At 57.4% G+C, this 25,715-nt stretch overlaps 1 protein-coding gene across 5 annotated transcripts in view; it reads right to left on the bottom strand.

Annotated features, from left to right (window-relative positions):
• FMNL3 (formin like 3) overlaps nucleotides 1-25,715 on the bottom strand; it is a 53,842-nt gene that overhangs the window by 1,407 nt on the left and 26,720 nt on the right. The window contains exons 2-26 of one of the 5 annotated variants that reach the window (XM_045829507.1): nucleotides 21,903-21,986; nucleotides 19,846-19,926; nucleotides 19,506-19,582; nucleotides 16,280-16,363; nucleotides 13,553-13,705; nucleotides 12,243-12,351; nucleotides 11,990-12,066; nucleotides 11,572-11,665; nucleotides 10,405-10,479; nucleotides 7,477-7,587; nucleotides 7,014-7,163; nucleotides 6,456-6,557; nucleotides 5,218-5,497; nucleotides 4,689-4,757; nucleotides 4,475-4,599; nucleotides 4,071-4,273; nucleotides 3,107-3,341; nucleotides 2,890-2,958; nucleotides 2,682-2,762; nucleotides 2,439-2,568; nucleotides 1,622-1,782; nucleotides 1,216-1,317; nucleotides 783-875; nucleotides 379-502; nucleotides 137-253 (exon numbers count right to left, since the gene is read on the bottom strand). In XM_045829507.1, the coding sequence (XP_045685463.1) occupies nucleotides 162-253; nucleotides 379-502; nucleotides 783-875; nucleotides 1,216-1,317; nucleotides 1,622-1,782; nucleotides 2,439-2,568; nucleotides 2,682-2,762; nucleotides 2,890-2,958; nucleotides 3,107-3,341; nucleotides 4,071-4,273; nucleotides 4,475-4,599; nucleotides 4,689-4,757; nucleotides 5,218-5,497; nucleotides 6,456-6,557; nucleotides 7,014-7,163; nucleotides 7,477-7,587; nucleotides 10,405-10,479; nucleotides 11,572-11,665; nucleotides 11,990-12,066; nucleotides 12,243-12,351; nucleotides 13,553-13,705; nucleotides 16,280-16,363; nucleotides 19,506-19,582; nucleotides 19,846-19,926; nucleotides 21,903-21,986 (2,961 nt within the window). In that variant the 3' untranslated portion in view covers nucleotides 137-161. The remainder of the gene's footprint in view (nucleotides 1-136; nucleotides 254-378; nucleotides 503-782; nucleotides 876-1,215; nucleotides 1,318-1,621; nucleotides 1,783-2,438; nucleotides 2,569-2,681; nucleotides 2,763-2,889; nucleotides 2,959-3,106; nucleotides 3,342-4,070; nucleotides 4,274-4,474; nucleotides 4,600-4,688; nucleotides 4,758-5,217; nucleotides 5,498-6,455; nucleotides 6,558-7,013; nucleotides 7,164-7,476; nucleotides 7,588-10,404; nucleotides 10,480-11,571; nucleotides 11,666-11,989; nucleotides 12,067-12,242; nucleotides 12,352-13,552; nucleotides 13,706-16,279; nucleotides 16,364-19,505; nucleotides 19,583-19,845; nucleotides 19,927-21,902; nucleotides 21,987-25,715) is intronic. The other 4 variants (XM_045829509.1, XM_045829508.1, XM_045829510.1 and 1 more) reach the window with 4 other exon arrangements.

Genomic DNA, 25,715 nt, shown 5'->3' with positions numbered 1-25,715 from the left:
CCTGAGGGCACATGCAGGGCATAAGCCATGCTTCTCAGAGCATGGGGCATGCAGGGAGGGAAATGTGTGTCCCCATCACCATAGCAGCCAGAGGACGGTGCCAAGTCATGCAGAGGGCAGCTGTGGCGCCCGGTACCTGGCAAGGGCCCCAGTCTTGGGGGTTAACAGTTTGACTCATCATGGTGGGCTGCATCGCAGAAGAAGCGTGAGCCCCTCTTGGCAGTACGGGCCGTGAAAGGGACACTCTTCAGCACTGTGGCCCGGAGAGAGACACTGGTCAGGCTCCACAGGGGTGGGGTGGGCGGAGAACACAAAGGGTGTGACTAGGTTCTGGGGGCGGGGCCGAACACCGGCGCCGAGGGAGGAAGGGAGCCCCACCTGTGATGATGTCCTCAATGGTACCATCTTTCCCCTCGTACACAGGCCGGTGCTCCTTGGCCTGGCGCCGCCTCAATTCTGCGATTAGCTCCTGCTGTTGCCACTTGTTCCGCTGGGATGGGGTCTAGGGCCCAGAGTTTGAAGGGAAGGGACTCATCACTAACCTGCCATGGGGACGGTTCCCGCCCCAGGATGCAGTCCGAGACTGCCCTTGACTGTGCACCGCAGCCCGCCCCCATGCTGCCTGGGAACTCCCCCAAAGGCCCCGTCTCCATCCCTCTGGACGCCAGCCTCAGGCCCTCTGGGTGGTCTGCGAGCTCCAGTTTTCCACCTCCTCTCCGTTTGCTCCGCCCCCTCCTAATCCTTCCCGGTTTCCTCCAGGCCCCTGCTCTGGTCCCACCCACCTTGGCATCCAGTTTCTTGGCTTCCTGAGCCAGCTGTTTCTCCCGCATTACCTCCTCCTGCTTCTTACGGGCTTCATTCTCTTGTTCTGCTTCCTAAGAACCGTGTGTGTGGGGTGGGGGGGGGGGGTGTTGTGAGGCTCACAGGAGCTGTGCGGGGAGAGGCTGAGGGTGGAGAGTGGGTGGCAGTGGGACCAGCAACCCCAGGTGGCCACCCTCTGGAGGGGCACTTCCTGCCCCAAACAATGACAGGAAGGGCCTGGGCCCCCACCCTGCCCACCAGTTCACAGCTAAGGCCTAGGCCTGTGGCCAGCTTCCATCGCTCCCTCCCAGGACTCAGAGGAGAAGGGAAAAGCCCAGACGTGAAGCCCAGCCCTCTCGCCATCAATTAGTTTTCTCTCAGCCTTTTTTCTTTAAAAGCTTCTCTCCTGCTTACCTTGTAAGAACGAATGAATCGGACAAACACTGGGAAGAATACAGAAGGAGGTGTGGTCTTGGGGCTCTCACCGAAGTAGCGCACCACTGCATTGTAGGCCTCCTGGGGAGCGAGGGCAGCAGGGGTCAGCCTGGCGGAGAAGGGGAAGCCGGGCTCCCCACCAGGGACAGGAGCCCACAGTGGCACCCAGCCCCTACACGCTGGAAGAGAGCCAGGCTCCCAAGCTCCCTAGGGTAGGATCCCAGAGGCAGCTGCCTGCACCCCCAATACCCACTTTCCCCCACATCAAGCCAGCCAGCCAGCGCTGGACAGAAGTTCTTTGATCCAAGAACCCAAAGTACACCCACCTAGAGGGATGCGGTGCCTTAATCCCGGTCACTCCCGCCAGCCTCCACCCTGTGCTCACCTCGGCCGTCTTGGCATCGCGCTGGAGCTTGTCCAGTTTGCCCTCATTGGTGGTGAGGAAGTTCCGAAGGACGCTGTTGTCATGGATACTGCACTCCCTCCGAATCAGCTCCATGCCCCGGCCCAGCTCCTTCACATCCAGCAGCACGTTCTCCAGGGACACTGCGGTTGCCAGAGCCCTGGCTGAGGCCTGCCCAGGGCCCAACGTGCCCACCTCCCAGCCCAGGGCCTCAGCGAACTCTGGCCCTCCCACTCAGCATGGGCTCATTCAGGCTCCCTGGCTTCCTGAGCCACCCAGGTGGACACTGAGGGACACACCAGGCTAGCCAGGCTCTCACGGGGGTGAGAAGAACGAATGTAGGCTGGGAATTCACGATCCCAAAGGGCGAAGTAGCAGAGGAAGGCTAGCCAGAGAGACAGCTAGTCTCCAACACAGAGCTGCCTCTGGCCTGCCCAGTGTTCGTGAGCGGGGCGGAAAGAGCAGCTTCCTAACACCTGAGGGGCTTTATGGTCCTCTAAGCACTTCCCACACATCACAGAGAAACGCAGTCCAGGCCCAGCCTGCAGGAGTCAGGGGTGGAGAGCCACTGTGGTCCCCCTCTGCCTGCTCCCACCCACCCAGGTGAGAGGGGCTCTGCTGGGTCTGGTGCTTGCAGGAATGTCCCCTCTGGGTGGCCCCTCCCATGGCCCCAGCGGAAAGCTTTGAAGTGGTCAGAAAACAGACAACAAAATCCAGAAACAAAGAGACCCAAGTGTTCCACCTCCTCAGAGCTTCCTGGGATTGTCCTGAGCCGAACAAGGGGGCAGGCCCCCCTCACCTGCTGCAGCCTTCTCCACGAAGTGCAGCTCGTGCCAGAAGTTGGCCAGGTCTGGGTATTTCTCCTTCACCGTCAAGGCGATAAAATGCAGCAGTGTCATTTTCCTGTCCGTGGACTTGGTGTCCAGCAGCTAAAGGGGGTGCAGGGAGGGGGGACAGGGAGCAATGGGAGAGCACTGAACACGCAGCTCCACAGCCACCGTCCCTCAGGGTTCCTGGTGCCTGGTGGTGCCCCCCATCTTACCAGATCCAGGCTCTGGAGCTTGAAGCCGTACACAGCCCCCCGCTTGCTGCTGTTCATGTAGTTCCCCAGTGCAAGTATGATCTGTCCAAAAGATGAGTGGGAGGGGGTCAGGCTGAGCCCCAAGGGCTCCTTCCTCTTCGCTGTATGGGCCCAGGTCCCACCCAGGACCCAGGGGCCGTGAGCACCCCCACCCACAACGTCTCCCCACCTCCAGCATCTGCTTCAGCTTCTGCGAGGACTTGACAGAGGCGGAGGCTGCGATGATGGCATTGAGTTGCTGGAAGGCAAGATGAAGAGCTGAGCAACCCCAGGCGAGGAAGGGCAGAGTCAGAGAGGGGCCGGGAGGACTGGCCGGGCCAGGGAGGTGACCAGCAAGTGGACGGTGGAGAGGGGGCGGCGGGCGACTGTGACCGAGAGGGGCCTACCGGCGTGAGCATCTGCAGGTTGTCCTGGAAGTTGCCCAGGAAGGCCATGCCAGCCATCCGCTGGGTCAGCCGCTCCACCTTGCTGAAGAGCAGCATGAAGCGGTCCTCGGCCGCCAGCTCCTCCAAGGGCTGCCGCTCCCGCTCGTACTGCCGCAGCAGCTTCACTTCGGCCTCCGTGGGCAGGAAGCGCATCAGGCACTCCACGAAGTCCACAGGTAGTGTCTGCAGGTCGTACCTGTGCAGGGGGGAGGAAGCCCTTCAGGTCTGGCATTTGCCCACATTATCCATCATTCCTTTACCCTCCAGCTCCTTGGAGGGCTGAGGGTGAGGTCTATGAGCAGGACAGAGCTAGAGGCAGAGGACCACCCTAGGAGAACGTTCCACGCCCTGCTTGAAAGCTCTTCAATGCCTCCCTCTCTCTCAGGGAGAAGTCTTAACACTGAGCGTGGCTTAGGAGGCCCAGCCTGCAAGACTTCTGCCCACCTTCCCTCCTTGTCTCTCCTACTTCCCTCCTACATGAAGGCCATAGCCTTTTTCAGTACCCGAGGCACCATGCTTCTCCCTCCAGGACGTGAGCTGGATTTTATATACTTCCTTCAGGTCGCAGGTAAGACATCACCACCTCTGGGAAGTCTTCTCTGATGACCCACTTAGCTACCTGGCCCTCCCTGTTCTCCCGAAGCTGCCTGTATCTCCATTGCCTTGGTGGTTGTCACCCAGTGTTACTGGACTATTTCCACTAGACTGGAAGTCCCTTGAGCGCAGGTCTGGGACGAATCCCCAGCACCTCACGCGGTGCCTGGCACCCAGCACAGATGCAGTAAGTTCTGGCCAACCCAGTGGACGATTAAGGGGCGTGAGGCAGTTCTGCCATTGCCTGGGAACCCAGGGAAGGCCAGCGTCCGAGGTGGAGAGCGGGTTTCCAACTGGCTGGTGACCAGGGCCCGGTCAGTGGGAGCCTCACGTGTGGACGGCTCTGCAGATCTCCTCGGCCGAACGGCCGGCCTTGCGCAGCGTGATGGCCAGGTTCTTGGCACGGTTGGCTTCCAACAGGGTCACCTTGCTGGCGGCTTTCTGTGCCGTCTTGTTCTTAGAGCAGATGAGGTCAAGGGCAGGGCCCTGGGCTTTCGTCTTAAACAGTTCTTCGAACTTGTCCAGGTCCAGGTCCTGGCAGGAGTTGACGAGAAGAAAAGTGCTGTGGCCTCTCAGGACCAGAGCGGCCGCGGCCACAGTCCCAGCAGCATCAGCTCAGCTCCGGGTCACGGGCGGCTGAGTCGGAGGGCTTCTCCGAGGCCAGGAGGCCTGGCCGGGGGGGGAAACCTGGTCCCCAGCCTCCACCTTCCCCCTCAGGGCCCCTGGCCCCGCTACCTCCAAGATCTTCTCATCATCAAGTTCGCTGAAGACAGTGCCGCTGATCTGGTTGGGTTTCAGTGCTGTCCAGTTGAAGACCGGCAGCCGGAACTTGGTCTTGATAGGTTTCTTGATGCGAATGGCTGATTTGGAAGGAGGGTCAGCGAGGCAGGGGCCGAGGACACACTCCCTTGGTCCCGCCAGCTCTGCCCAGATCCCTGGGGACACTCACCTGACAGGCCTACTGTCAGCACCACAGAGGGAGCGGCACCGGGGAGAGGCGGGGCTGGGGGACACTTGTCTGGGGGGAAGAATGCGCAGTGGCTCAGGGGCCAGAGGCTCTGCAGAAGCCCCTCCCTTCTGCCCGCCCCTCCAGCCGGCCTTCAGGTCTCTCGGGGAAGGAAGCTGCCTGCACTCCTGGCCCCAGCGGCTCCCGGGGGTCCTAACTCCGACGGGGCAGGCCTTGGTGGTCTCTGACCCTGTCTCTGGCTTTGATCTAAGCCCTCCCCTTGGCTGTCTTCAGAGGAACCAGGAGCAGCAGGTTTCTGACCCTTAAAACAGGTCCGCGTCCACCCTTAGACATCCCTCCCCAGTAGCTTGAGCTTCCCTCAGATTCCAGACACCCCCTCAGGCCTCTCCTGCTGCCTGTACATCCTTCCAGCCCTGTCCCCGGCTTCCCCCTGAGGCAGGCACTGCTGACTGGGGTTCTGGTCCCGCCCCACAATGAGACTGCCCCTCCCAGCTCCCAGGGTCCTGCTTACCTGGTAAAGGGGGAGGTGGAGGGGGCAGGGGAGGAGCAGGCGGAGGGGGTACAGGGATGGCCTCCTCGGAGGGCGGGGCTGGAGCCAGGAGGTCCAGGTCGGAGGCTGGCAGGCCAGCGCTCAGCTCCACAGGGCCCACCCGGGCCAGGGCCTCACTGCCCACCGACTCCAAGTCCCGGGCACTGGGCTCCAAGTGGCATCGGCGCTGGAACGCCTCCTCCTTCTCCTTGATGAGCCGCCGCAGGGTGTGCACCTGGTGGCTCGTGTTCTCATAAGTCTCCTGGTGGGCAGGTGCACAGTTCAGAAGAGAGGGCTGAAGGCACAGCAGTCACTGCCCCCAAGGGTGACTTCCTATCCAGGGGTCTCCCAGTTAGGGTCTCTGGGAGGGCGCCCAGCAGCAGCCCAGGAACACCGGGTGGGGACCAGGGGAAGCTGGTGGGGAGCGAAGAGTCCTGCCATGTCCTTCCTCTCCACTCCAGCCTCAGTCTCGCTGGTCCCTCAAGGCCCAGCAGCTGCCCCTGTGTAAGCCAGCCTGCTGCACAGCTGTCAGCCCTCTGTGCTGGGCACTGCTCTCATTTCTTTTGGCCTGTGTACTCACTCAGTTGGGCGCCCCCTACAGACAAGATCCTGCCTCAGCCATCTCTGTAGTCTCCGTACCCGCAACGCAGCCCTGCAGACCCCCAGCAGGGGCTTGGCAGGTGCATACCAAGCTCCACAGAGCCCGCACAACTGTATTCCTCTGGCAGGAGCATACTCTGGGGCATGATTCATTTGATAATGAACAAAAAGTTAGCTGAGGAGACAGAAGAGACACTGAAAGCTGAGGAGCCTCTACTCTCCCGGTTCAGGAGACTTGGTGGGTATCCTAATATCAGCCGCCTTCTCTGCACCTGCTCATGACACAAGGGTGGGGGCAACGCTGGGGGTGCGGGGTGGGGGGGGAAGTGGCAGGACGGGCTGGCAGAAGCAGCCCTGGACCCCGCAGGTGCCCGCGGGTGCCATGTACGCTCCCGTCTCTTCTGTGCATGTCCGGCCCACTCTGGCTTCAGCTTCCCTCTCCAACCAAAAAAATGGGGTGAAATCATCAGCCCACCCTCATCTGAGTGCCTCAAGGTCATGAATCAAGATCTGGATTTTCAAGGACTTGACGTGACTCAGGAAAGAAAAACAATGATCCCTAGGCCCTGGCGCCAGCAGCAGCCAGGGGTCAGGGCCTGCCTCCCCTGACTACTTGGTACCTTGATGCTCTCTAGTTCCTTATCCCGCTGCAGCAGCTGCTTCTCCAGCTCTGCCACCCGCATCATATTCTCGTTCTCTAGGTCCAGAAGCTTCTCTGTGAGCTGCAGGATGAAAAGGGCAGATCCAGGGCTGACCCTAAAGCCTTGGCACTCGGCACAGCCTGAACCCCAGTCAGGACCCGGGCCCACAGGCAGGCTCAGTTGGGCGCCCCCTACAGACAAGATCCTCCCTCAGCCCAGCCATCTCTGTAGTCTCCCTATATCGCTTCCCTGGGCTCAGGGTCTGAGACCATGTGAGACAGGACAAGACAAATGGCTGTATCTGACTCTCTCAAGCCGGAGACCACCTCACACCTGGCCTCGGAGGTCAGTGTGTGTTCCGATCTCTGGATGATCCAGTGCCTCAGCCCGAGTGTGCTTTAGAGCCCTGGGGGTGCCTGAGGCTTCCCTGGGCTCAATCTGCAGGCAAGTGGGTCGGCTCAGGGATCCTGGAACTCAGATGTCCCCCCTCTCGTCCCCCCACAACAGTGGCTCTGGCAGCAGAGGAGGACCACCTACATGGGACACGTGCTCCTCCAGCTCCTCCACCTTCTCCAGGGCCACGTTCTTGGTCTCGGCGTCTTCCAACAAGCCCCCCACATCGAACACGTTCTCCAGGTACGCCTGGATCTGCACCTGCAGCTTCTCGCTCTCCGTGTGCCTCGACTTCTGGGGGGAGCAGAGGGATGGTAGCCGGGGTACCTCCAGAAAAAGACTTGGTCCTCGTCACCCTCCACGGCCACCTCCTAGAGCCTCGGACCCAGGGAGTCCCTGCTGCGACCACGCCGGAGTCTCACCCTGTGGAGCGGCCTGCCTGGGGCGCCCTCTGCGGGAGGGTCTGAGTCCCGTGCCAGAGAAGACAGGCAGGGTTCCAGGGGCAGCCCCGACTAGGCTCTCATAAAAGATAAACCCTTTGCGATATGGCTAAGCTGGTCCTTTGCTCCAAAGCTCCTCGTCCCGTGAGGACTCGAGCCCAGCTCACCTGCAGGAACTCCTCCAGCCCCAGCTTAGTGAACTCGTACTGCAGGTGGACCCGGAAGTTCATGTCCTCCACCGAGTGCACCACTATGTTGATGAACTGCATGCAGGCCACCTGCGGCAGAGGCGCCCCGGCCGACAGAGACAGGAAGGGCAGGAGAGACCAAGAGACAGGGAGGGTGGGGGGCTGTTAGAACCGGCATCCTCAGGGGCATAATCAAAAGCAGTGAATAAAAAGTTACCTCTTTCTGGGAGCAAAAGAGAATTTTAACTTTAAAGAAAATCAAACTTAAGCCCTGGCTGGTGTAGCTCAGTGGATTGAGTGCAGGCTGTGAACCAAAGGGTTCCTGGCCAGGTCCCCAGTAGGGGGCACGAGAGAGGTCACCACACACTGATGTTTCTCTCCCTTTCTCTCTTTCTCCTCTCTCTAAAATTAAATAAATAAAATCTTTAAAAATATATCAAACTTAATACTCGGTGTATTAAGATAGGTAAATTACATGGGAAATAGATGTAAATGAAGCTACTGCTCTGATTTCCTCCACATACCAACAGGTACTTTTTTTTTTTAAAGATTTTATTTATTTGGACTTCCGGCCAAGATGGAGGCATAGGTGGACACACTGTACCTCCACGCACAACCAAGACTGGAACAACAATTTAGAGGTAGAATAACACCCAGAACTGACAGAAAATTTATCTGAATGGAAGTCGGACAGCCAAGAAGTTGAAGTAGATCCAGTCATCCAGACCGGTAGGCAGGGCGGAGAGGAGCAGCCGGGCACGGGTCGCGGCTCTTGGCGGAGAACAGGGCGCATAAAGCAACCGGGAGTGCATAAGGCATCTGGGGCGCGCAAGAACGCAGCGGGTGGACCCTAAGTACGCAAGTGGCAGCTGGCGGACCCAGTGAGGCTGCGATTGTGAACCAGGGCAGAGCGCGCAACCCAGGATCCCAGGGAAGGGACTGAGATCCCAGGAGAATGGAGCTACTGCCATTGTTCCCTCCCGCCCCCGCCCCTGCCCTCACATACAATGTCACAATCTAGCGACTGGGGTGCCCAGCCCTGGTGAACACCTAAGGCTCCGCCCCTCACCATAACAGGAGCAACCAGACCCCGGAAAACAAACAAACAAACAAACAAAAAACAAAAAAAAACAGAGAGAGAGAGAGAGAGAGATGGCTCAAATAGAACAAATTGGTGCCCCAGAACTCATCCTTTTGAGCAACCAAGAAATAGCTAACCTATCAGATGCAAAGTTCAAAACACTGGTGATCAGGAAGCTCACAGAATTGGTTGATTTTGGGCGCAAATTACATGAAAAAATGCAGGTTACCATAAAAGAAATGAAGGAAAATACACAGGGAACCAATAGTGATGGGAAGGAAACTGGGACTCAAAAACAATAGAGTGGACCAGATGGAAGAAAGAAACAACCAAACAGGAAAGAATGGAGAAATAAGAATTCAAAAAAACGAGAAGCTTAGGAACCTCCAGGACATCGTTAAACGTTCCAACATCTGAATTATAGGGGTACCAGAAGGGGAAGAGGTAAAGCAACAGATTGAAAACATATTTGAACAAATAATAAAGGAAAACTTCCCCATTCTGGCAAAGGAAATAGACTTCCAGGAAGTCCGGGAAGCTCAGAGAGTCCCAAAGAAGTTGGACCCAAGAAGAAACACACCAAGGCACATCATAATTACATTAGCCAAGGTAAAAATGAAGGAGAGAATCCTAGAAGCAGCAAGAGATAAGGGGACAGTAACTTACAAAGGAGTTCCCATCAGACTGTCAGCTGATTTCTCAAAAGAGACCTTACAGGCAAGAAGGGGCTGGAAAGAAGTATTCCAAGTCATGAAAGACAAAGACCTATATCCCAGATTGCTCTATCCAGCAAAGCTTTCATTTAGAATGGAAGGGCAGATAAAGTGCTTCTCAGATAAGGTCAAGTTAAAGGAGTTCATCATCACCAAGCCCTTATTTTATGAAATGTTAAAGGGACCTCTCTAAGAAAAGAAGATTAAAAAAATGTATAGTAAAAGGACAGCAAACTCACAATTATTAACAACCACACCTAAAGCAAAACCAAAAGAAACTAAGCAAACAACTAGAATAGGAACAGAACCACAGAAATGGAGATCACATGGAGGGTTAGCAACAGGGGAGTGGGAGGAGAGGTGGGGAAAAGGTACAGAGAATAAGCAGCATAGATTGTAGGTTGAAAATAGACAGGGGAGGGTAAGAATAGTATGGGAAATGTAGAAGCTAAAGAACTTATAATTATGACACATGGACATGAACTAAAGGGGGGGAAGTGGGTGGGAGAGTGTGTGCAGGGTGGAGGGAAGTCAAGGGGGAAATGGGACAACTGTAATAGCATAATCAATAAAATATTTTTTTAAAAGATTTTATTTATTTATTTTTAGAGAGAGAAAGAGTGGGAGAGAAACAACAATGTGTAGTTGCTTCTTGAGTGCCCCCTACTGGGGACCTAGCCCACAACTCAAGCATATACCCTGACTGGGAATCGACCCAGCAACCTTTTGGTTCGCAGGTCAGCACTCAATCCACTGAGCCACACCAGCCGGGGCAGCAGGTACTTCTTCAGACACCCCTGCTTAGCTGAAGACCTGAGACTGAAGGGTAGAGACGCTGGAGGAAGAGTCTGGAAAAGGGAAAGCAGCTCAGACATGACCCAAACCAAGGTCGGAAAGGCCACCAAAAAGGGGAAAAAGGCAGACTCGGGACACCCAAATGACAGACATTGTCTTGCAGATTCTAAATGCTCGCTGGAGTGGACAAATGGACAAGGACCATTCTCTCTGAGAGGAGAACCGTTCTGCGCTCCACACAGAATATCAAAACCCACCGCCAGCCTGGCCCCCACACTCAGGGAGCACGCCGCCCGCCGGGCCCAATGGGCTCCTCACCATGAAGTCGATGTTGCTGTCCTCATTCCGGAAGTACTCCATCAGCTTCTCAAAGCGGTGCATCTCCTTGCACACCTGAACGATCAGACCTCTCAGTGGAAGCACCTGTCCCAGGCAGAGCCCAAGCCCCCAAACCCTGGCTCCCAGGCACACCATGGCCCAGGGGCAGGTTCAGACCAAGTTTAACCACAGCTCCCTCTAGGCAGCGGACCATTCGGGACCCGACAGAAGACAGCCTGGGACCTAGCACCTGCCCTGGTCCCCTGTCCCCCACCAGGTTGCTGAGGGAGTTTGATAAAGCCTGTGCCTTCCTTAGTTTGAGCTTTAGGTGCCTCTGGCAGGTGGGCCAAGAAGAAACACAGGGGAGGGGTTCGCTGTGGCCCAGTTACTCAAGGAAGGAGGGGGTGAGGAGGGAGGCTGGAGGTGCTGGCTGAAGCAGGGGCCACAGTCCCAGTATGGGTGCAGGACTGAGGCCAGGGCGCAGGAAAGCCCCTGTGCTGACAGGGGTCCCAAGACTCCTCTGAGCTCTGGCTTCGAGGAGGAAGAGCCATTTCCTGGCTTGAACAATGGATGCTAGGGAAGCTGTCTACAGAGGAGAAGGAAGGGGCGGGCCCGGCAGCTGCAGCTGGATGTCGAGGAATCCTATGTTCAGGCAGATGGGGGTTTCATAGCCAGGCCCAGAACTGGGAGAATTCCAAGTACAAGCTCCCTTTCCCCTCACTAATAACAGCCACCAGCCCAGGAGGATCCTGGTTTGCCTTCTCCTCCCACTGCAAAGGCATCTGCTTGGGCTCTACCAGTGAGTTTGCCTCAGAACCACCTGGGGAGCCTGTTAAAACACAGATACCCAGGCCTCCCAGGAGTCTGTTCGCTTAACAAGCTCTTCAGGCATTCTGATGCACGGCCGGACTAGGGCCACTGGACTAGAGACCTTAGCTTTCTGAGGAAATCCTTAGCTGGCCAATCAAGAATGTTCCTGGCACATAATCTGGTAAGACTGAAGTTCTGGATTTTGCTGGAAGTGGGGGCGGGCAGTGGCAGGCCCCTAAGGTTAGCACCGGGATGTGAAAATCACTGGGGTGTGTGAGATTGTAGGAAAGGGCGCCTCCCTACCTTGCTCCCACCTCCTCCCTGCCAAACACACACACACAAATGCAGGAGCCTGACCTCTTTGAAATTGTCAAAGGCAGCCAGAATGATTTCATGACCTCCCCGCACCAAACACACAGCTGCTAGGAGCTCCAAGACAAGGGCTTTGGTCCTAAAGGGCAAAGAAGAAAGATTAACGCCTTGGCCCCCCACCACGGCCACCACACCATTTGTGTGCACAGAGGGGTGAGTCCTTTCAGAGCCCCGAGATGCCTCCGTGAGGAGGGGCGAGGCTGCATTTGGGGAAGAAGGGCGGAGAAGGCAGGCTTGCTCCCTCACTAAGCTGTACAGACCAGAGGGAAGCCAGGAACACTGCTTCTGCTCCAGCAGAACCAGGGCACTGCCCCAGCCAAGGGACCCCACGGCCAGGGGCTGGGGAGCTCAGATCTCCTGAGCCCTGGGCCGAGCGGGGAGGAAAGGGGAGGAAGCAGCTCACCTTGGGTTCTTGTTGTTGAGACTGAGCGCAATCTCATTGACGGCATGGGGGTGGGACATGACCAGGTTGAATCCATACTGTAGGGAGGGGAAAAGACAGAAGGAGGGAGACCTTGATGGGGGAGGAGGCACATCCTTGACTCCTTGACGGTAGGCCCACCAGCAACCCTCTTCTAAAGCTGGTGTCCTCCTAGGGCTCCCAGCTGGGTGGAGGAGGCAGCGAGGCCGAGGACCAGGGCCCGTGTGCCCCTTACCTGATAGTTCATGATGGCTCTGAGACAAAGGATGCAGACATGCACGTCATCCTTCTGGCTCACCAGGCGGGAGTTCTTCAGGGCCCTGCGCCCAGGCAGAGTGCTATACCTGGGGGAGAGGGGGCTGCTGGTGAAGGGTCTAGGAGTGCTCACCATCATCCTGACAGTAGGCTGCCCCTCGGCAGCAGCAGAAAAGGGGGAAAGAGGACCTTGCGCCACCAGCCCAGAGAAAGAGGGGGTGGGGGCAGGGCACTCAGCTGTTTCACCCCCTGGAGCAGGCCTTTGTCAGTCACTACCCAGGGTCCCGGCTTTAGAACCAGTGCCCAAACCATCCTAAGCCCAGAGATCCTCCCAAACACAACAACAGGTGTGTAGGCCTTCCTAGTCCTCAAGATGGGTCCAGGGAGACATCCATTTGAGCCTCTCCTCCTCTTCCTCCTTCCGGTGGCTGCATCTTACACACACTCCCCGGGGTGGGAGCACTTGGCTCCCGGCCCACTTGTGTCCCAGAAAAGGCGGCACAGACCCTAAAGGCTTCAGGAGCGCCGGGGGCTGCATCTGACTGCACCCCCTGCCACGTGATGTTTGATGGAAGAAAGAGGAAGCACAGATGGTATCTGTTTATGCAGGACTAGAATGATGAGCAGTGTCAGAGGGCGAAACCCAAAGGCGACCAGGAGAAAAGTATGACCACAGAAGAGAGACCACGGAGAGGGCCACAGGGCCCAAAGGAAAGCCGCCCCAGGTGGGAGGGGCTCGGAAGTCCATCCGCCTGCCCCCGGGCAGGACGGCTCCTAAGATACTGCAGTCAAATGAACACCTTGCAGCCTTGGAGAGAAAAGGCCTAAAGGCAGCAGTGAGGGGAAGGCGAGCGGTGGGCAGGTCGGCGGGAGCTGCTCTCCGAGCACCTGACGGGCAGAGCGCAGAGCCAGAGGGAAGCAAACAGGAGGGCAGGGCTGGATTGCCCGGCGAGGCCGCGGGAGCTGGGTGAGCACGAGCCCTGCCTGAGAGCCTGGGAGGAATGGCAGAGCGAGAATGAGGAGTGGAGGGGCCCCCAGAGAGGGGGCGCGGAGGGGGAGAGCTGGAACCCCAGGTGGGGTGGGCACAGCTGAGGGCCATGTACTTACCCAGGACAGATCGCTGGGCAGAGTCAAGGAGACAGAGAGGACAGACCAGAGACAGACTGGCAGGCAGAAGGCAAGAGAGCTGAGCCTGGAAGCGAGAGTGGAGGGAGGAGCGTGAGCACTCACCGCCGTCACCCAGGACCTGGACGGGGGCGGGGCAGGCGGGCAGCGCGAGAGCACACATACCGGAGCACAGACTGGCGCGCAGAGCGAGCGAGGCTGTTGGTGAAGGGGGCTGACAGGGCGCTGGGTGGCTGCAGGTCCTCGATGGACCTGCTCCAGGACCGGAGCTTGTCAAATGCACCGTCGTCACCACTCTCCAGACCCTCAAAGTCAAACCTGGAGCGGGGAAGGACACACATGCGCACACACAGAAGTTCAGTGCCAAGACCCCCAGCAGGCCCACCCCCGCTCGGTAGACTTCTAGGGCAACGACAAGCGAGGGCAGTCAGAGGAGAAAGCGGGACTGGACAATAGAGGCGCAGCCCCGGCCGGGAGAGCCGACCTCGGGGGCGAAGGGCAGAGCAGCGTAGGCTCAGGAGTGCTGAGGCGGCCAGTCGCTGCCCGCAGGCCAGGCGCCTCAAGGAGTGACAGCCCCTGGGCCCAAAGGACGTGAGGAACTGGAATCCGTCCGCACTCTCAGGCCCGGAAGAGACATCTCACCGAAGCGGTGGCTCCGCTCGGAGAGTCTGGCCCCTGGAGAGCACGCCACCTGCAGGTCTTGCTGGCCAGCAAATGGCGGCAGCCAAAGGAGCCTGTGAGTGCCCCGAGGGGACCCGGCTGGCTCTGGGCTGGAGTCACGAGGGCAGGTGAGAATGCAAAGATGTAGGGGTCCCAGCAGGCCCAGAGAGGAACAGCCTGCTACGGTCAGGAGGAGATCACGGTCCTATCCTGTCACTGCTTTGAATGACCGGGTTCTCTGGTACAGAGGTTCCCTGGGCCTGAGCTTCCCCGGGGGAAGGAACCACACAGGTTGGGTGTCCTTAGTCTGTCCCTACAGGAGCTGGGATGGGTTCTGTTTGTCACTTCCTGCTCCTGGGACCAGATGTTTCAGCAGCTGGGGAATGCGGCCAGGGCAAGGAGGACAATTCCAGATCACAAAGCCGCAGAGCCTTCTCCCCTACCTGTCCTCGCAATGGGGTATGTGCCCTCTGAGAAGCCAGCCAGCTCCTCCTTCCTGTCCTTTCCCCCTGCTGGTGGCTAAGGGCTGAGCAAGCACCTCCCACGGGCTCTTTGCCCAGAGAGCCTTCTGCTTGGACACGCGCAGCCCCGGGGGGCAAAGACCCGGAGGCTGAGGCTTTCCGAAGTCGGGAGTGACGCCTGAAGATGCGTGGACTTTCCGAAGGAGGCAGGAGCAGGCTCAGTCCCTCGGGCCAGTGGACATTTTAGTGGGGCTCACGTGTGGGGGCCTCGCTCACAGCTGCTCTCCCCCCACCCCAACACCCGCAGTTTACAGAAAGCGCCCTCACACACACGCTGTCTGGCTCTACCCTGGTCCTCTCCCCCTCCTCAGACACACGCACGCTCTCCTCCACCCCGCCCCCACGCCTGCCCAAAACCTGTCTTTTAAAAACAGAGTCAGAGGCGCTGCCGCAGACACGACAGTCCTGAAGTCCTGGTGCATTTTGGTTTAGAGCAGCTGGAATTTGCTTGCTTTTCAAACAAGATAGGCTTATTGGGAAAAGTGATCTACATCTTTTTACTTCAGAAGTTCTGAATATTTTTTAAAAAGTCACTTCAGCAAAGGTTCTTCATTTCTTTCTATAAAAAGGGCGGTTTTTAAAGGGGCAGGAGGCCCGTGAGGCAGGACTGCTGCAGGGGTGGGAACGCGGTGCGGGCCGCCCTTGGTCTTCACGTGGAACGACCTGGACACGGTGACCGTGACCGAGGCCAAACCTAGGACGGGTGTTAGTGCAAAACCTACGGACAGGAGACCGAAGGCCTGCTGGACAAAGAAGAGCAGCCAGGGGGCAAGGGCAGTGGCAAGAAAAGGGAAAGTGGAGGTTGGGGCTCAGTCCCGGGATGAGGAATTCCCCAGGATGTGGGACCTTCAGGGCTAAAACTAGGGAAAGTCACAGGCAGCGTGGGCCAGCTGGGCACCCTGGGGCTGACCTAAGGCTTGAGTGTGAGTCTGAATGTGTTGGACCTCTGGTGGCCCATTACTGTAAGCCCTCCCCCCATATATTCAGGTAATTACGGTAGAGAACACCACCTTGAATATTAACAATGAACAATAAAGTGGCTGCCAGAGGACTTATGTTCCAAATACTGCAAAGTGCCTTATACACATTATCCCCTAGTCCTTCGAAGCCTGGACTATGGGTCCCCTCTGATATAAGAAGACAGACAGACAATTGCCTGAGGTCAGACAGACGGTAAACGACAGAGACCCACACCCAGCTCTGCCCAGCACCACGGTCTCATCTGAGTCAGTTTGCTTCTGGCTGCCTCCAAGCTCCCACCCAGCCTGCTTGCAAAAGGCTCCTGGTGCTTTATGTTCAGTCTGGGCCGAAGGTCATGCTCACTGCTCCTGGAGTGACCTGGAGTGACCCTCACACAACTGGAGACCCAAAGGAGCTTCTTGAAGATGCCTGCTTCCCACCTCACAGGGGCGTCTCTCCCAGAGGCCAGGACGCCCCCTGGACTGCCCCCAGCCTGGGGTTTGGACCCTCTGGGTTCCGATTCCGAGCTCCCTTCCAGCGTCTCTCTCCTCCCGCCCCCCGAATGCACCTTCTGCTCTAGCCGCCTCGCATTCTCCACTAGGCTGCCTCTCAGCAACTCCCTTCTGGCTGGGGTTACCTGTTCCCTCCCTCCCTACTGCAGTCCCACCTTCCCCCTTACACCAGAATGGGACTGTGTCCTCTGTCCGCCCTCACTGGTCCCCTGCCCGCCCCCCCCCAGAGTGGCACTCACATGACGGAACACTGGGCAAAGGACAGGTAATCCACCAGCACATCCAGGCCTTTGTTCTCATCGTTCAGAAACTCCCGCACCCACCTGCAAACAGAGAAAACATAGTGGAGGGCTCTGCTGCAGTGGGTTGAGGGGGAGGAGGGAGAGGGAACTCTGATCCAACAACACCCTCCGGGAATCCCCAAAACTTAGCACCAGGCTGGGAATATTCTGAAGATCAAAACCCACGGCAGACCCACCCTTGGCCATGTCACCAGCCTGGGCCTCCCCTGGGCCGGGAAGCCAGGCAGGGGGCAAGGCCCAGGCTTCCCGATACCACACCAGCCAGACGAGCTTTCAGGAGGCCCCTTCAAAGCCAGGGCCCCAGCCCAGCCACTTTCTCTGCCCCTAGTCTGTCTAGCATGGGGCTGGGCGCACTGTCTTTGCGTGATGTTTCTTAGAAGCACTGGGGGATGACCAAGAGCGTTTGCTGCGGCCCCTGGGCAGGGCTGATAGAGACCAGCGGGTCCCCAACTGGACCCAAGTCTCAGTCAAAAGACGGGCAGGAAGGGTCAGAGAGAGACTGGAACAGAGGCATACCAATGAGCCTAGGGGTTGTGCACCAAGTGCACCAAGTTCAAGGTTGTGCACCTTGTTGTGCACCAAGTTCAAGGAAAGGTATTTTGGGATGTAGTGAGCAAAGACGGATCTGTGGGAATTCTGTGTTTGGCAGAACAGGAAAAGGAAGGGGGAATAGTCAGAAACTCGAGTAACTCCAGAATGGCTCTGGCCACTCAGCCAGACTGAGCAGCTGGGCCCCTGTGGCCCGAGTGGGGGGGCAAGAAGGGAGACAGCAGCAGACCGGGGCGGCCCCAGCCAGCACTCTGTCTTCGGGCCCCTGGGGCTCGGGCGTCCCTGAAGGGGCAGTGGAGAGCATGCCCCAGGGAGACTGTTATAGGACAGGTTCCGTCCAGGGTAGAGGGACATGACACTGTCAAGATGGAGCCCTGGGTGTCCTGCAGGCGCTGTTCCCTCGGAATGTCTCGAGGTCTTTAACGGTCAGCTGTGCCCAACAGTCCTGCAGGGATGCTTCTCCCCCACAGCTGGAAACCAGCGCCATGTTTGCCAGCCACACCCGAAGCTCCAGAGAGAGGCCGGCGGAGCACCGGCCCGGCAGAGATCTGGCACGGGCTCTGGCTGACGCTGACTGACACCGGAGCTGCCTGAAGTTAGCTTCCTCTCTGGGGGCCGACGGGCCTCCCGTTTCCTGTCTGTCTGCTCTCCAGCTCCCCACCCCCTTCTCATTTCCTGTCTGAGTCTACACTGCTATTTTCGGGATCTTGACACTTTGAGGAGAGGTTAAAGGGCACTTAGGCACAGCCGAGAAACCAATACAAAGCAGGGAGAGGAGGAGCTGTGGAGGAGGCGCTGGAATCCCACTTCCCAGCTCACCCCGCGCCAGGATCTGAGTTCCCACTGCGCTGCCGCTGCCCACCCGCTCCCACGGGCCCTGGCCCATCAGGCTGTGGCCAACGCAGGATCCTTCTCTCCCTTCCTTTCCCCGGGCTGGCACTGCCCAGGGGCACCACCCCGAAGCCAGACAGCCTGACAAAGTCTCCCCAGGAATCTTGGAAGGATTCTGGCACCCCTGCACGACTCTACCAGGAGAGGCCCTAGTCCAGATGATCGGAGCCCCTCAAGTGCCAGACACTACGCTGTTCCCTGGGGACCAAACCCAGGTCCAGACCTCTTACTTGGGTGCCAACCGCCAGGAGGCCCCAGGCCTGGGAGCCCTGCTGCTCCGGCCCCACTTCCTGGCCAGGGGCCAGAGGGGCAGGCGCCAGGTAGAAGGGGAGGGGGAAGGGCTGTCGCACACACTGCTCCGTGGCCCTCTGGAGAAAGGCAGACCCCCATCATCACAGGGCGAGACTGAATGAGGGAGACAGGAGGGCCTGAGGAGGAGGGACAGCGGGGAAGCGGGGGAGGGCAAGGCCCCGTGGAGGAATTTGGGGTGGTGCCGGCCCCCTGAGCTGCCGTCTCTTCCACCCGTGGCCTCACAGGCAGGGCGGCCCAGGAGGCTCCGCCTGTCTTCCTTCCTGAGAGTCACCGAATAAAGGTGGAGGCTTTGTTACATGTTTCCTAGTGGGTCAGCTTTCAATATCTGGTTCACATATGAGGTACGGAAGCCAAATCTGGCCACCGAGCACAGCTACCGAGGTCAGAACTGTCCCTTTCCTGTTCTCCCCCGTGCCATTTCCTCTGGGGCTGCGGCCGCAGCAGCCGGCTAAGCACAGGTAGCCTCTAAGAGGGCCTTGGGCCTGCTTGGCCCGGGCATGGACCAGGAGGCAGCTGCCTTGGGCAGGAGCAGGTGATATCATTGGGCTCTTCTCTCAGGGAGCCCAGGACCCCCACCCCCACCCCAGCTAGATTGGTCACTCTCGTAAGTTCTCGGCACTTGTGCCAGGGCCCCTGGTTGGAACTGCAGCCCTGCCTGCTGCTGTCTGTCAGGTGTCCCCCATTGTCCTTTGTGTGCTTGCTCGCTCGCTCCCCCCCCCCCCCCGCCACCCCTTGCTCGAGCTCGCTTTCACAGTATATGCTCTGGCTAGTTTCGGTTTCCTAAAACTGAGACCACTGCCATCTCCCATGGTGCCTCACGCAGCAGCCCTCTGCCCGTTCAGCAAGTGCCGGTTCCGCACCAGAGACCCAGGGGCCCCATCAATGGGTCGGCAGTGCCAGGGCCCGTTCACACAGGAGCCAATCGATCCCTGGCCCCACCGCCTCAGATCGTCTCTCCTGGTACCTCAGGAAACTTCTGCTCTTTTTAAGATTGTCCTAACATCAAGCAAACTATCTTCTGGGCACAAAACAGTCCGGGGAACCAGGTCTCGCTACCCAATGCGACATGCTTCCCCATCCCCAGCCTTCTCTGGGCTGTCCTTGGCCCAGCCCCAGGCCACAGGCAGACTCCAGTCTCAGCTGCTGTGGGAATATCTTCCACTCAAAGCCACAGGCTGAGGACCCCAGGAGAGGCCCCAAGCTTGCCAGCAGCATCCAGCCAGCAGCTGTCAGGGCTGAGGGGAGGAAAGCCATAAAGGAACAGTCTGAAGATCGGGGGAACTAAAGCCATTCAAGGGGCGACTCTGCCACCCCCCGCCACAGGGGGATAAGCAGGCAGACAGACCATCCTCAGAGGACGCCAGACCCCAAGTGACTGGGCAAAGAGGCGCTGAGGGCCAGGCCGACTCACCCGATGTGGTTGGTGCGCAGCGAGATCTCCAGCTCCCTCAGCACTTTGGTCGACTCCTGCACTCTCCTCCTGAACTTCTGTAAACATGGGTTTCTGTCACTCATCAATCCAACTTCACAGGACAAAGCAAAGGGGCACAAGAGCGAAGGGAAGGGACACAAGAGGGCAGTTACAGGCCTTCCCTCTGCCATCAGCCAGCGCTCCGGGCCCATGGCCTCTGAACCCAGAACCGACTCCCACTGCTCAGAAGCCCGTGACCCACCGCGAGTCCAGCGGTTTGCCCCCCACCCCACGGGACTGGGACGGCGGCAAGATGGGGCCTCCCCGCCTTATACTTCACCTTCCGAGTTACGCTGGGGTCCAAGAAGCTCTGGAGTTTCTGGATGTAAGTGTGGGGAGGGTTTTTCACCTGGAACCGTTCCTGCAAGGGAGACGTGTGTGCGCACAGAGGCCCGAGCCCCGAGGAGGGTGCTGGGGACGCAGCTCACCCTCACGACTGCGAGGGCCGCCTCCTACGGGTGTCACCTGGCTCCTAACATCACCCGCGCCCCACACCCCGAGTTCCCTTTCTTGACTTATCCTCGGGCGCTGGCCCTGTGTTGCCATCTTTCCCAACTCCAGTCAGTGCTCCCTGAGCCTAGATATTTCTATGTCCAAATTCCGTTAAAATCTCGGAGCTCTGTGCAGCACCCAGAATGTAGACACGACTGGCAAACGTTGTTTGCTGCCTGGCCAACCAAGGGATGGGGGAGGGGAGGCCAAAGGGAGGAGAGCTGGCCTTACAGAGTCCGACTTTCTCAGCTCTGAACCCAGAAGTTGGGATCGGCCTGGTTTTGTGCATTAACGAAGTTAAGGGCTCAAACACACTCCCTACTCCTTGCCAGGCCCTGGGTCCCCAAAATGCAAAGCGACCTCAATGCTGAAGCCCGCTTTCAGCAAAGTCACCCCCGGCCTCCTTCCACACAGGGCATGGTCAAGCCCTTCTCATTTTGGCCTGACCCCCTCATCTGGCCTGAGGGAAATCTCAGGGAAAACTCTTAGGTGTTCTGGTCCCATAAAAAGGAAGGGAGGGGAGGGAAGGGGAGGGGAGGGGGAGGGGGGAGGGGAGGGGAGGGGAGGGGAGGGGAGGGAGGGGAGGGGAGGGGAGGGGAGGGAGGGGGAGGGAGGGGAGGGGAGGAGGGGAGGAGAGGAAAGGAAAGGAAAGGAAAGGAAAGGAAAGGAAAGGAAAGGAGGAAGGAAGAAAGAAAGAAAGAAAAGAAAGGAAGAACTGAAAGATTATCAATTAAAGAAACTCAGTACCGAGGGCCACTGTTCTCCAAACCTCAAGCAAGCGCTCACTGTGCTCGCCAACTCCGCACGATACAGAACACAAGGGAATGGGCCTGGGCTGGCTGAGGCTATCCTACCTCCCGGCAAGCAGCGTGACTCAGGCAGCAGGGGAGCCTAATGGTTAGCATGGGGTCGGCTGCCTGAGCCGACCAGGGTTCTTCATCTATGAAATGTAACAGTGCCTTCCTCACAGGGCTGTTGTGATGATTAAATGAGATATTTCAGTGTACATAAAGTGCTTGGTCCATACGAGCACTCAACAAATGGCAGCTATTATGATATTGTTCAGTGCTTGAGAAGAAATAACGCATTCGCTCGTGCGAGGCTCCAGGCAAGGCGTTGGGCAAACGCACTGCCTACGTGGTGCCAGGGCTTCCACACCTCCCAGGAGGGGAGGCGGCAGAAGCCAGCACTCTCAGCCCTGCCAACAGGCCTGTCCGAGTTCACAGACTCATGACCTTGATCTTCAGATGTCTGGGGGGTCAAGAGCCAGGCCCTAGATGATAGTTCTTGGTTCCGAGCTAAGTGATAATCTTTATATCCTCTTCCAGCTCTAAACAGTGTTCGTACAGAGAGAGTTTCCAAGCCTCCCGTTCTGAGGTTTGAGAGCAGGAGACTCTGGGATTGGGGCTTCTCATGCAGACAGGCCTATAAATAATAAGGAAAACCCTGCTATTCGTCAGGCGTGGGGCAGAGCAAGGCAGAGGTGGTCCCTGGATTACTGCCCTGCCAGGCACAGCCCCCGGCCCTGAGGAAAGGCAGAGCAGGTTCTGCGGGGAAGCGGCGACATGCCTCCACAGCCCCCGCCCCAGGCCTACACAAACCTGCTGCTGCCCACTGCCCTTGGGGCGACATCAAGACAGCACTTTGCAGGAGCTAGAGGGTACTCAGCCTACAAGCCCTGCGTCTGCTGGGGCTGTCCTCTTGGAACAGAGTGTAGGCGCAGACTGGGGCCAAGTCCGGGCCAGTCTTCCTCAAGGGACGCCGAGGCCGTGGTCCGTGCCTGCGGCCAAGCTACCTGGTTTAGCCCCAGACACAACCCCCACCCCCCTGCCCCGAGCCCCATACCTGGTCACAGATCAGATCCCACTTCTTCTCATTGTCGTACTGCCGCAGGAGCCGGGCCTTGTCCGGGGGAAGGTTCATGGAGCTCTGAGGAGAGAACCCAAGTCAATGGATTGAGCTCGGGCTGCGAACTCAAGGGTCGCAGGTTCGATTCCCAGTCAGGGCACATGCCTAGGTTGCGGGCCAGGTCTCCAGTGGGGGCCACTAGAGAGGCAACCACACACTGATGTTTCTCTCCCTTTCTTTCTCCCTTCCCTTCCCCTCTAAAAAAAATCTTTAAAAAATAAAAATAAAATAAAAATAGAATAGGATAGGAGACACCAGAATTCACTGCAAGTAGGAGATATGAATAATAAAGTTTTCATAAAGCTTTTGTTTCTTTTATAGTTTATATACATATGAAGATCTGTCCAGAAATCATCCAACTACATAGTAAGAAAAAGAGAGACATCTATGGAAGAAGATACAAGATACAAGGAACATCGTACACAGGACAATGACTCCTCAGTCCTCTTCAAAGTAGGCACCTCAGGACCTCACACGATTCTCCCAATCGCCACCAACTACCCTGTTGTATTTTCCTGAATCTCACTGATGGTCTGAAATCTCTTCTCTTTCAAAGGTGATTTTCATTTTGGGAAAAGCCAGAAAGAAGTCACAGGGCACCAAATCTGGGCTGTAGGGTGAGTGAGTCACCTGGGTGATTTGATGTTTCACCAAAAAACTCTGTACAAGACATGATGCACGAGTGGGTATGTTGTCACGATGAAGTTGTCATTCACGAGTTACCCATAGCTTCAGCCTTCTGAATCATCCAAATAGTTTCCAAGGAGGAATGTTCAAGCTTAACCCAAAATTTGATGCAGATTCATTGCTTTACTCAGTCATTTTGAATGAGACAGCCACACAGTACACATGCTCACTCAACAGCATCTACTGCCCCCACTGACTAGTACAGTGAAGTCGTCATTGTTCACCCATGCACATTCTAGCCCACTCTCTTTGGCTGCCAGGTTACATTGATATCACACAAACCATTCCCATTATAGTAGCAATGGCTGGACTTTTTCCGGCAGACCACACACACACACACACACACACACACACACATCATGCTGCAAAATGTGTTTCTTCATGTGAGACAGGTCAAGAAAGTTGGAAAGCCACCAGTTTGAAACAGAAGCTTTCAATCTGCTTTTCCCCTGTGGCTTGAGAGACGGGCGGCCGCCCCGCACCACACACACCCAGGGGCCAATCCTGAGCCACCTGCCGCCTGTGCAGGCACTGCAACTCTACCCCTGTGCCCCAGGTCAGGACACCCCAGGTCAGGACACACGTGAATGAGAAGGACATTAGCATAAAGGTAACTGCTCAGAATATTTTTAAGAAATAAATTACAAACTTCAGTACTTTAATTATTAGTAGCAAATTACTTATGACACACACACCTCCCAATTAATTAAGACACAGTCAAGTGTCCTGACCCCTTGTTGAGACACCCTGATCTAGAATATACAAGGAAAGACCATCCTTGTATCTTGTCCACTACTGTTTGCCGAATGAATAAACGAACAAAAGTGCAGGTGAGTGAGCAGGTGAAGCCCAAGGCATCCGTGCGTGACCTGGACACACCCAGGGCAGCGGCCTTTATCGCTACCCACCCAGGCCTCCCTGCTACCCGGTCGGGCTGCCTCGCCTTAGGTCAGAGCCCCTGCCTCTGAAGGCAGATCCCTGGACCTGCCCCTGCCCCCATACTCTTGAGTCAAACACGATCCCGTCTGAGTATCACAGCTGTCTGATAACCACATGACTCCCCACAAATCCCGCCTCATCCCCAGCACGCTGCTGGCCACCTGGAGGGCCTTCCTCTCATCTTTCTCTCCTTTACCGACTGCTCCGAGCCCAGCTCTGACTCCCTGGTAACCCAAGCGTGACCACTTGGTTTATCTCTGCCCACTCCTTGACATCCTCATCCCTGGGGACATGAATTGTGTGCACCGAGGAGTCACTCAGGGCCTGCATGACTGCAGAAGCAGGAGCTGAAAGGGAATCCTGAAACATTTATTTCTGCCACACGTATCTATGATGCATTTATCTACACACACCCTACTGAGGCAGCTGAACGCTCCTCTAGCCTCTAAAGGGCTGTCTATTTGCATGGCCTCCAAACCCCAATACCGTGGAACACTGTGATCAGCCCCCAGTGGAGAGTAAATGGGCGGTAAACCTCTGGTGAAGACGTCCCAGTCTGAGCTGTGGGCCCAGATCCTGGTTGGAAATGGGGTCGCTATGGCTCATTAAAAAAAGTAGGGTTGGGATCTCTGGTCAGCATTTAGGAATGGTGGAATTTAGAAATATAGATGCCGGGCAGGACAGAGAAGGAAGGAAGGGGAAGACACCGCCACGTCACACCTCTCTGCCGTGGCCTCCGCTACCGTAGGAATCTGCCTGAACTTGCCCTGGAGAGAGGGGCCAGCAGAACCCCCCACTGCTGACGTGACAGGGACGGCTGGGGCAGGACAGAACAAACACAACCCCGAAGGTTCTCTCTGTATCCGCTTTGCTAAGGGCCAACCTTGGCGTGTCTATGTGGATAGCAGAACAAGGGCAGAAGGCCACAACAGGGACCCAAAGGCCACAGGTGGGCCCAGAGTGAGGTCTGCTGCCTACCCAGGGCCAGGCCACTGCCAGCTGAACCCAAGGGAGATCGCAGCAGAAACTGTCCTCCGTGCGCATCCTAAGCACATCATTGTCACCTGCCCATCTATCCCAGTTTGTGTCATGAATACAGTTTTCTACTGTCACCCCTAGAAGAAAGCCACTGGGGAGGGAGCGGGGGAGCGTGCACTGCTGTGGCAGACGTCATATCCTGTCTACGCCAACTTCCTCCCTCAGCCACCCACTGCCAGCTGCTACGGGCTTGCACTTCCCCGCCAGGTGAGCTGGCGAGGAAACGCTTCGTGCCCCTGGGACTTCAAATAAGGAACAAAGTCACCACCCTCTTTGGGACCGCTAGCCTGAGAGCACGGAAGAGGCATGTCAGGGACCTGGCTGAAAGTTCAGATGCTCGGAAGTTTGAGATGAACCCCCAAAGTATGGAAACAGGCAGCAGGAGCAGGCGTCAGCCCGACCGCAGGCCCATGTGCTCCAGGCTCCAGCTCTGTGTGGCCCTTCCCAGAACAAGCCTTCTCTGCTTGTTTGGGACTAAAGCGTGATGGGGATGAAGTAGGTAATGAGTACTCCCCCAGCCTCCAGCACCCTCACAAGAAACTGGTCACTGGCTGGGGGTGGGAGCCACCCACCATGGGGGCAGGACTGGGGCCTGGCCAGGGAATCCTCTCCCTGCCAGACAAGGGTGTCGGGGCTTCTGCCCCCACCTGATACCGTGCGCGAGCCCAGCAGGGCTCCCGCGTCCTGAGGAAGGACAACTTCCTGAGTTCCGGGGACAGCCAAGGAGCAAACCTGACAAGGTTCCAGTCTCAGTCGAAGGTTTGTTTCCTGGACACTCAGCAGCTCCACAGGGACTGCGGGCTCTCGGAAGGCAGAAGGCAGGCTAAGTGCTTGCCACCTCCTCACTGAGACCCTTGCCGAGTGGGAAGGAGGCGCAGCCGTCTTGGAGCAGGGGACACGGAGCGGAACGTGGAGTCAGTGCCGGGCGACCTGGGGACCTTCGGGTGCTGAGCCCCAGGGAACTCATGTGTAAAGGAGATAATCTCGCTCCTTCCCAGGGGTTTATGAGGATTGAATGATAAACATCTGATGTCTGTATTTGCCTGGAACACTGAGGGTATTCAACACATTTCCCTTCCCTTCCTC

This window comes from Phyllostomus hastatus, unplaced genomic scaffold (genome assembly GCF_019186645.2).
Source record: "Phyllostomus hastatus isolate PE091 unplaced genomic scaffold, TTU_PhHast_1.1 phas_scaffold_93, whole genome shotgun sequence".
Classification (NCBI taxonomy): Eukaryota; Metazoa; Chordata; class Mammalia; order Chiroptera; family Phyllostomidae; genus Phyllostomus; species Phyllostomus hastatus.
The sequence above is the reverse complement of the archived record's forward strand: the minus strand, read 5'-3'. Positions and strand labels throughout refer to the sequence as shown.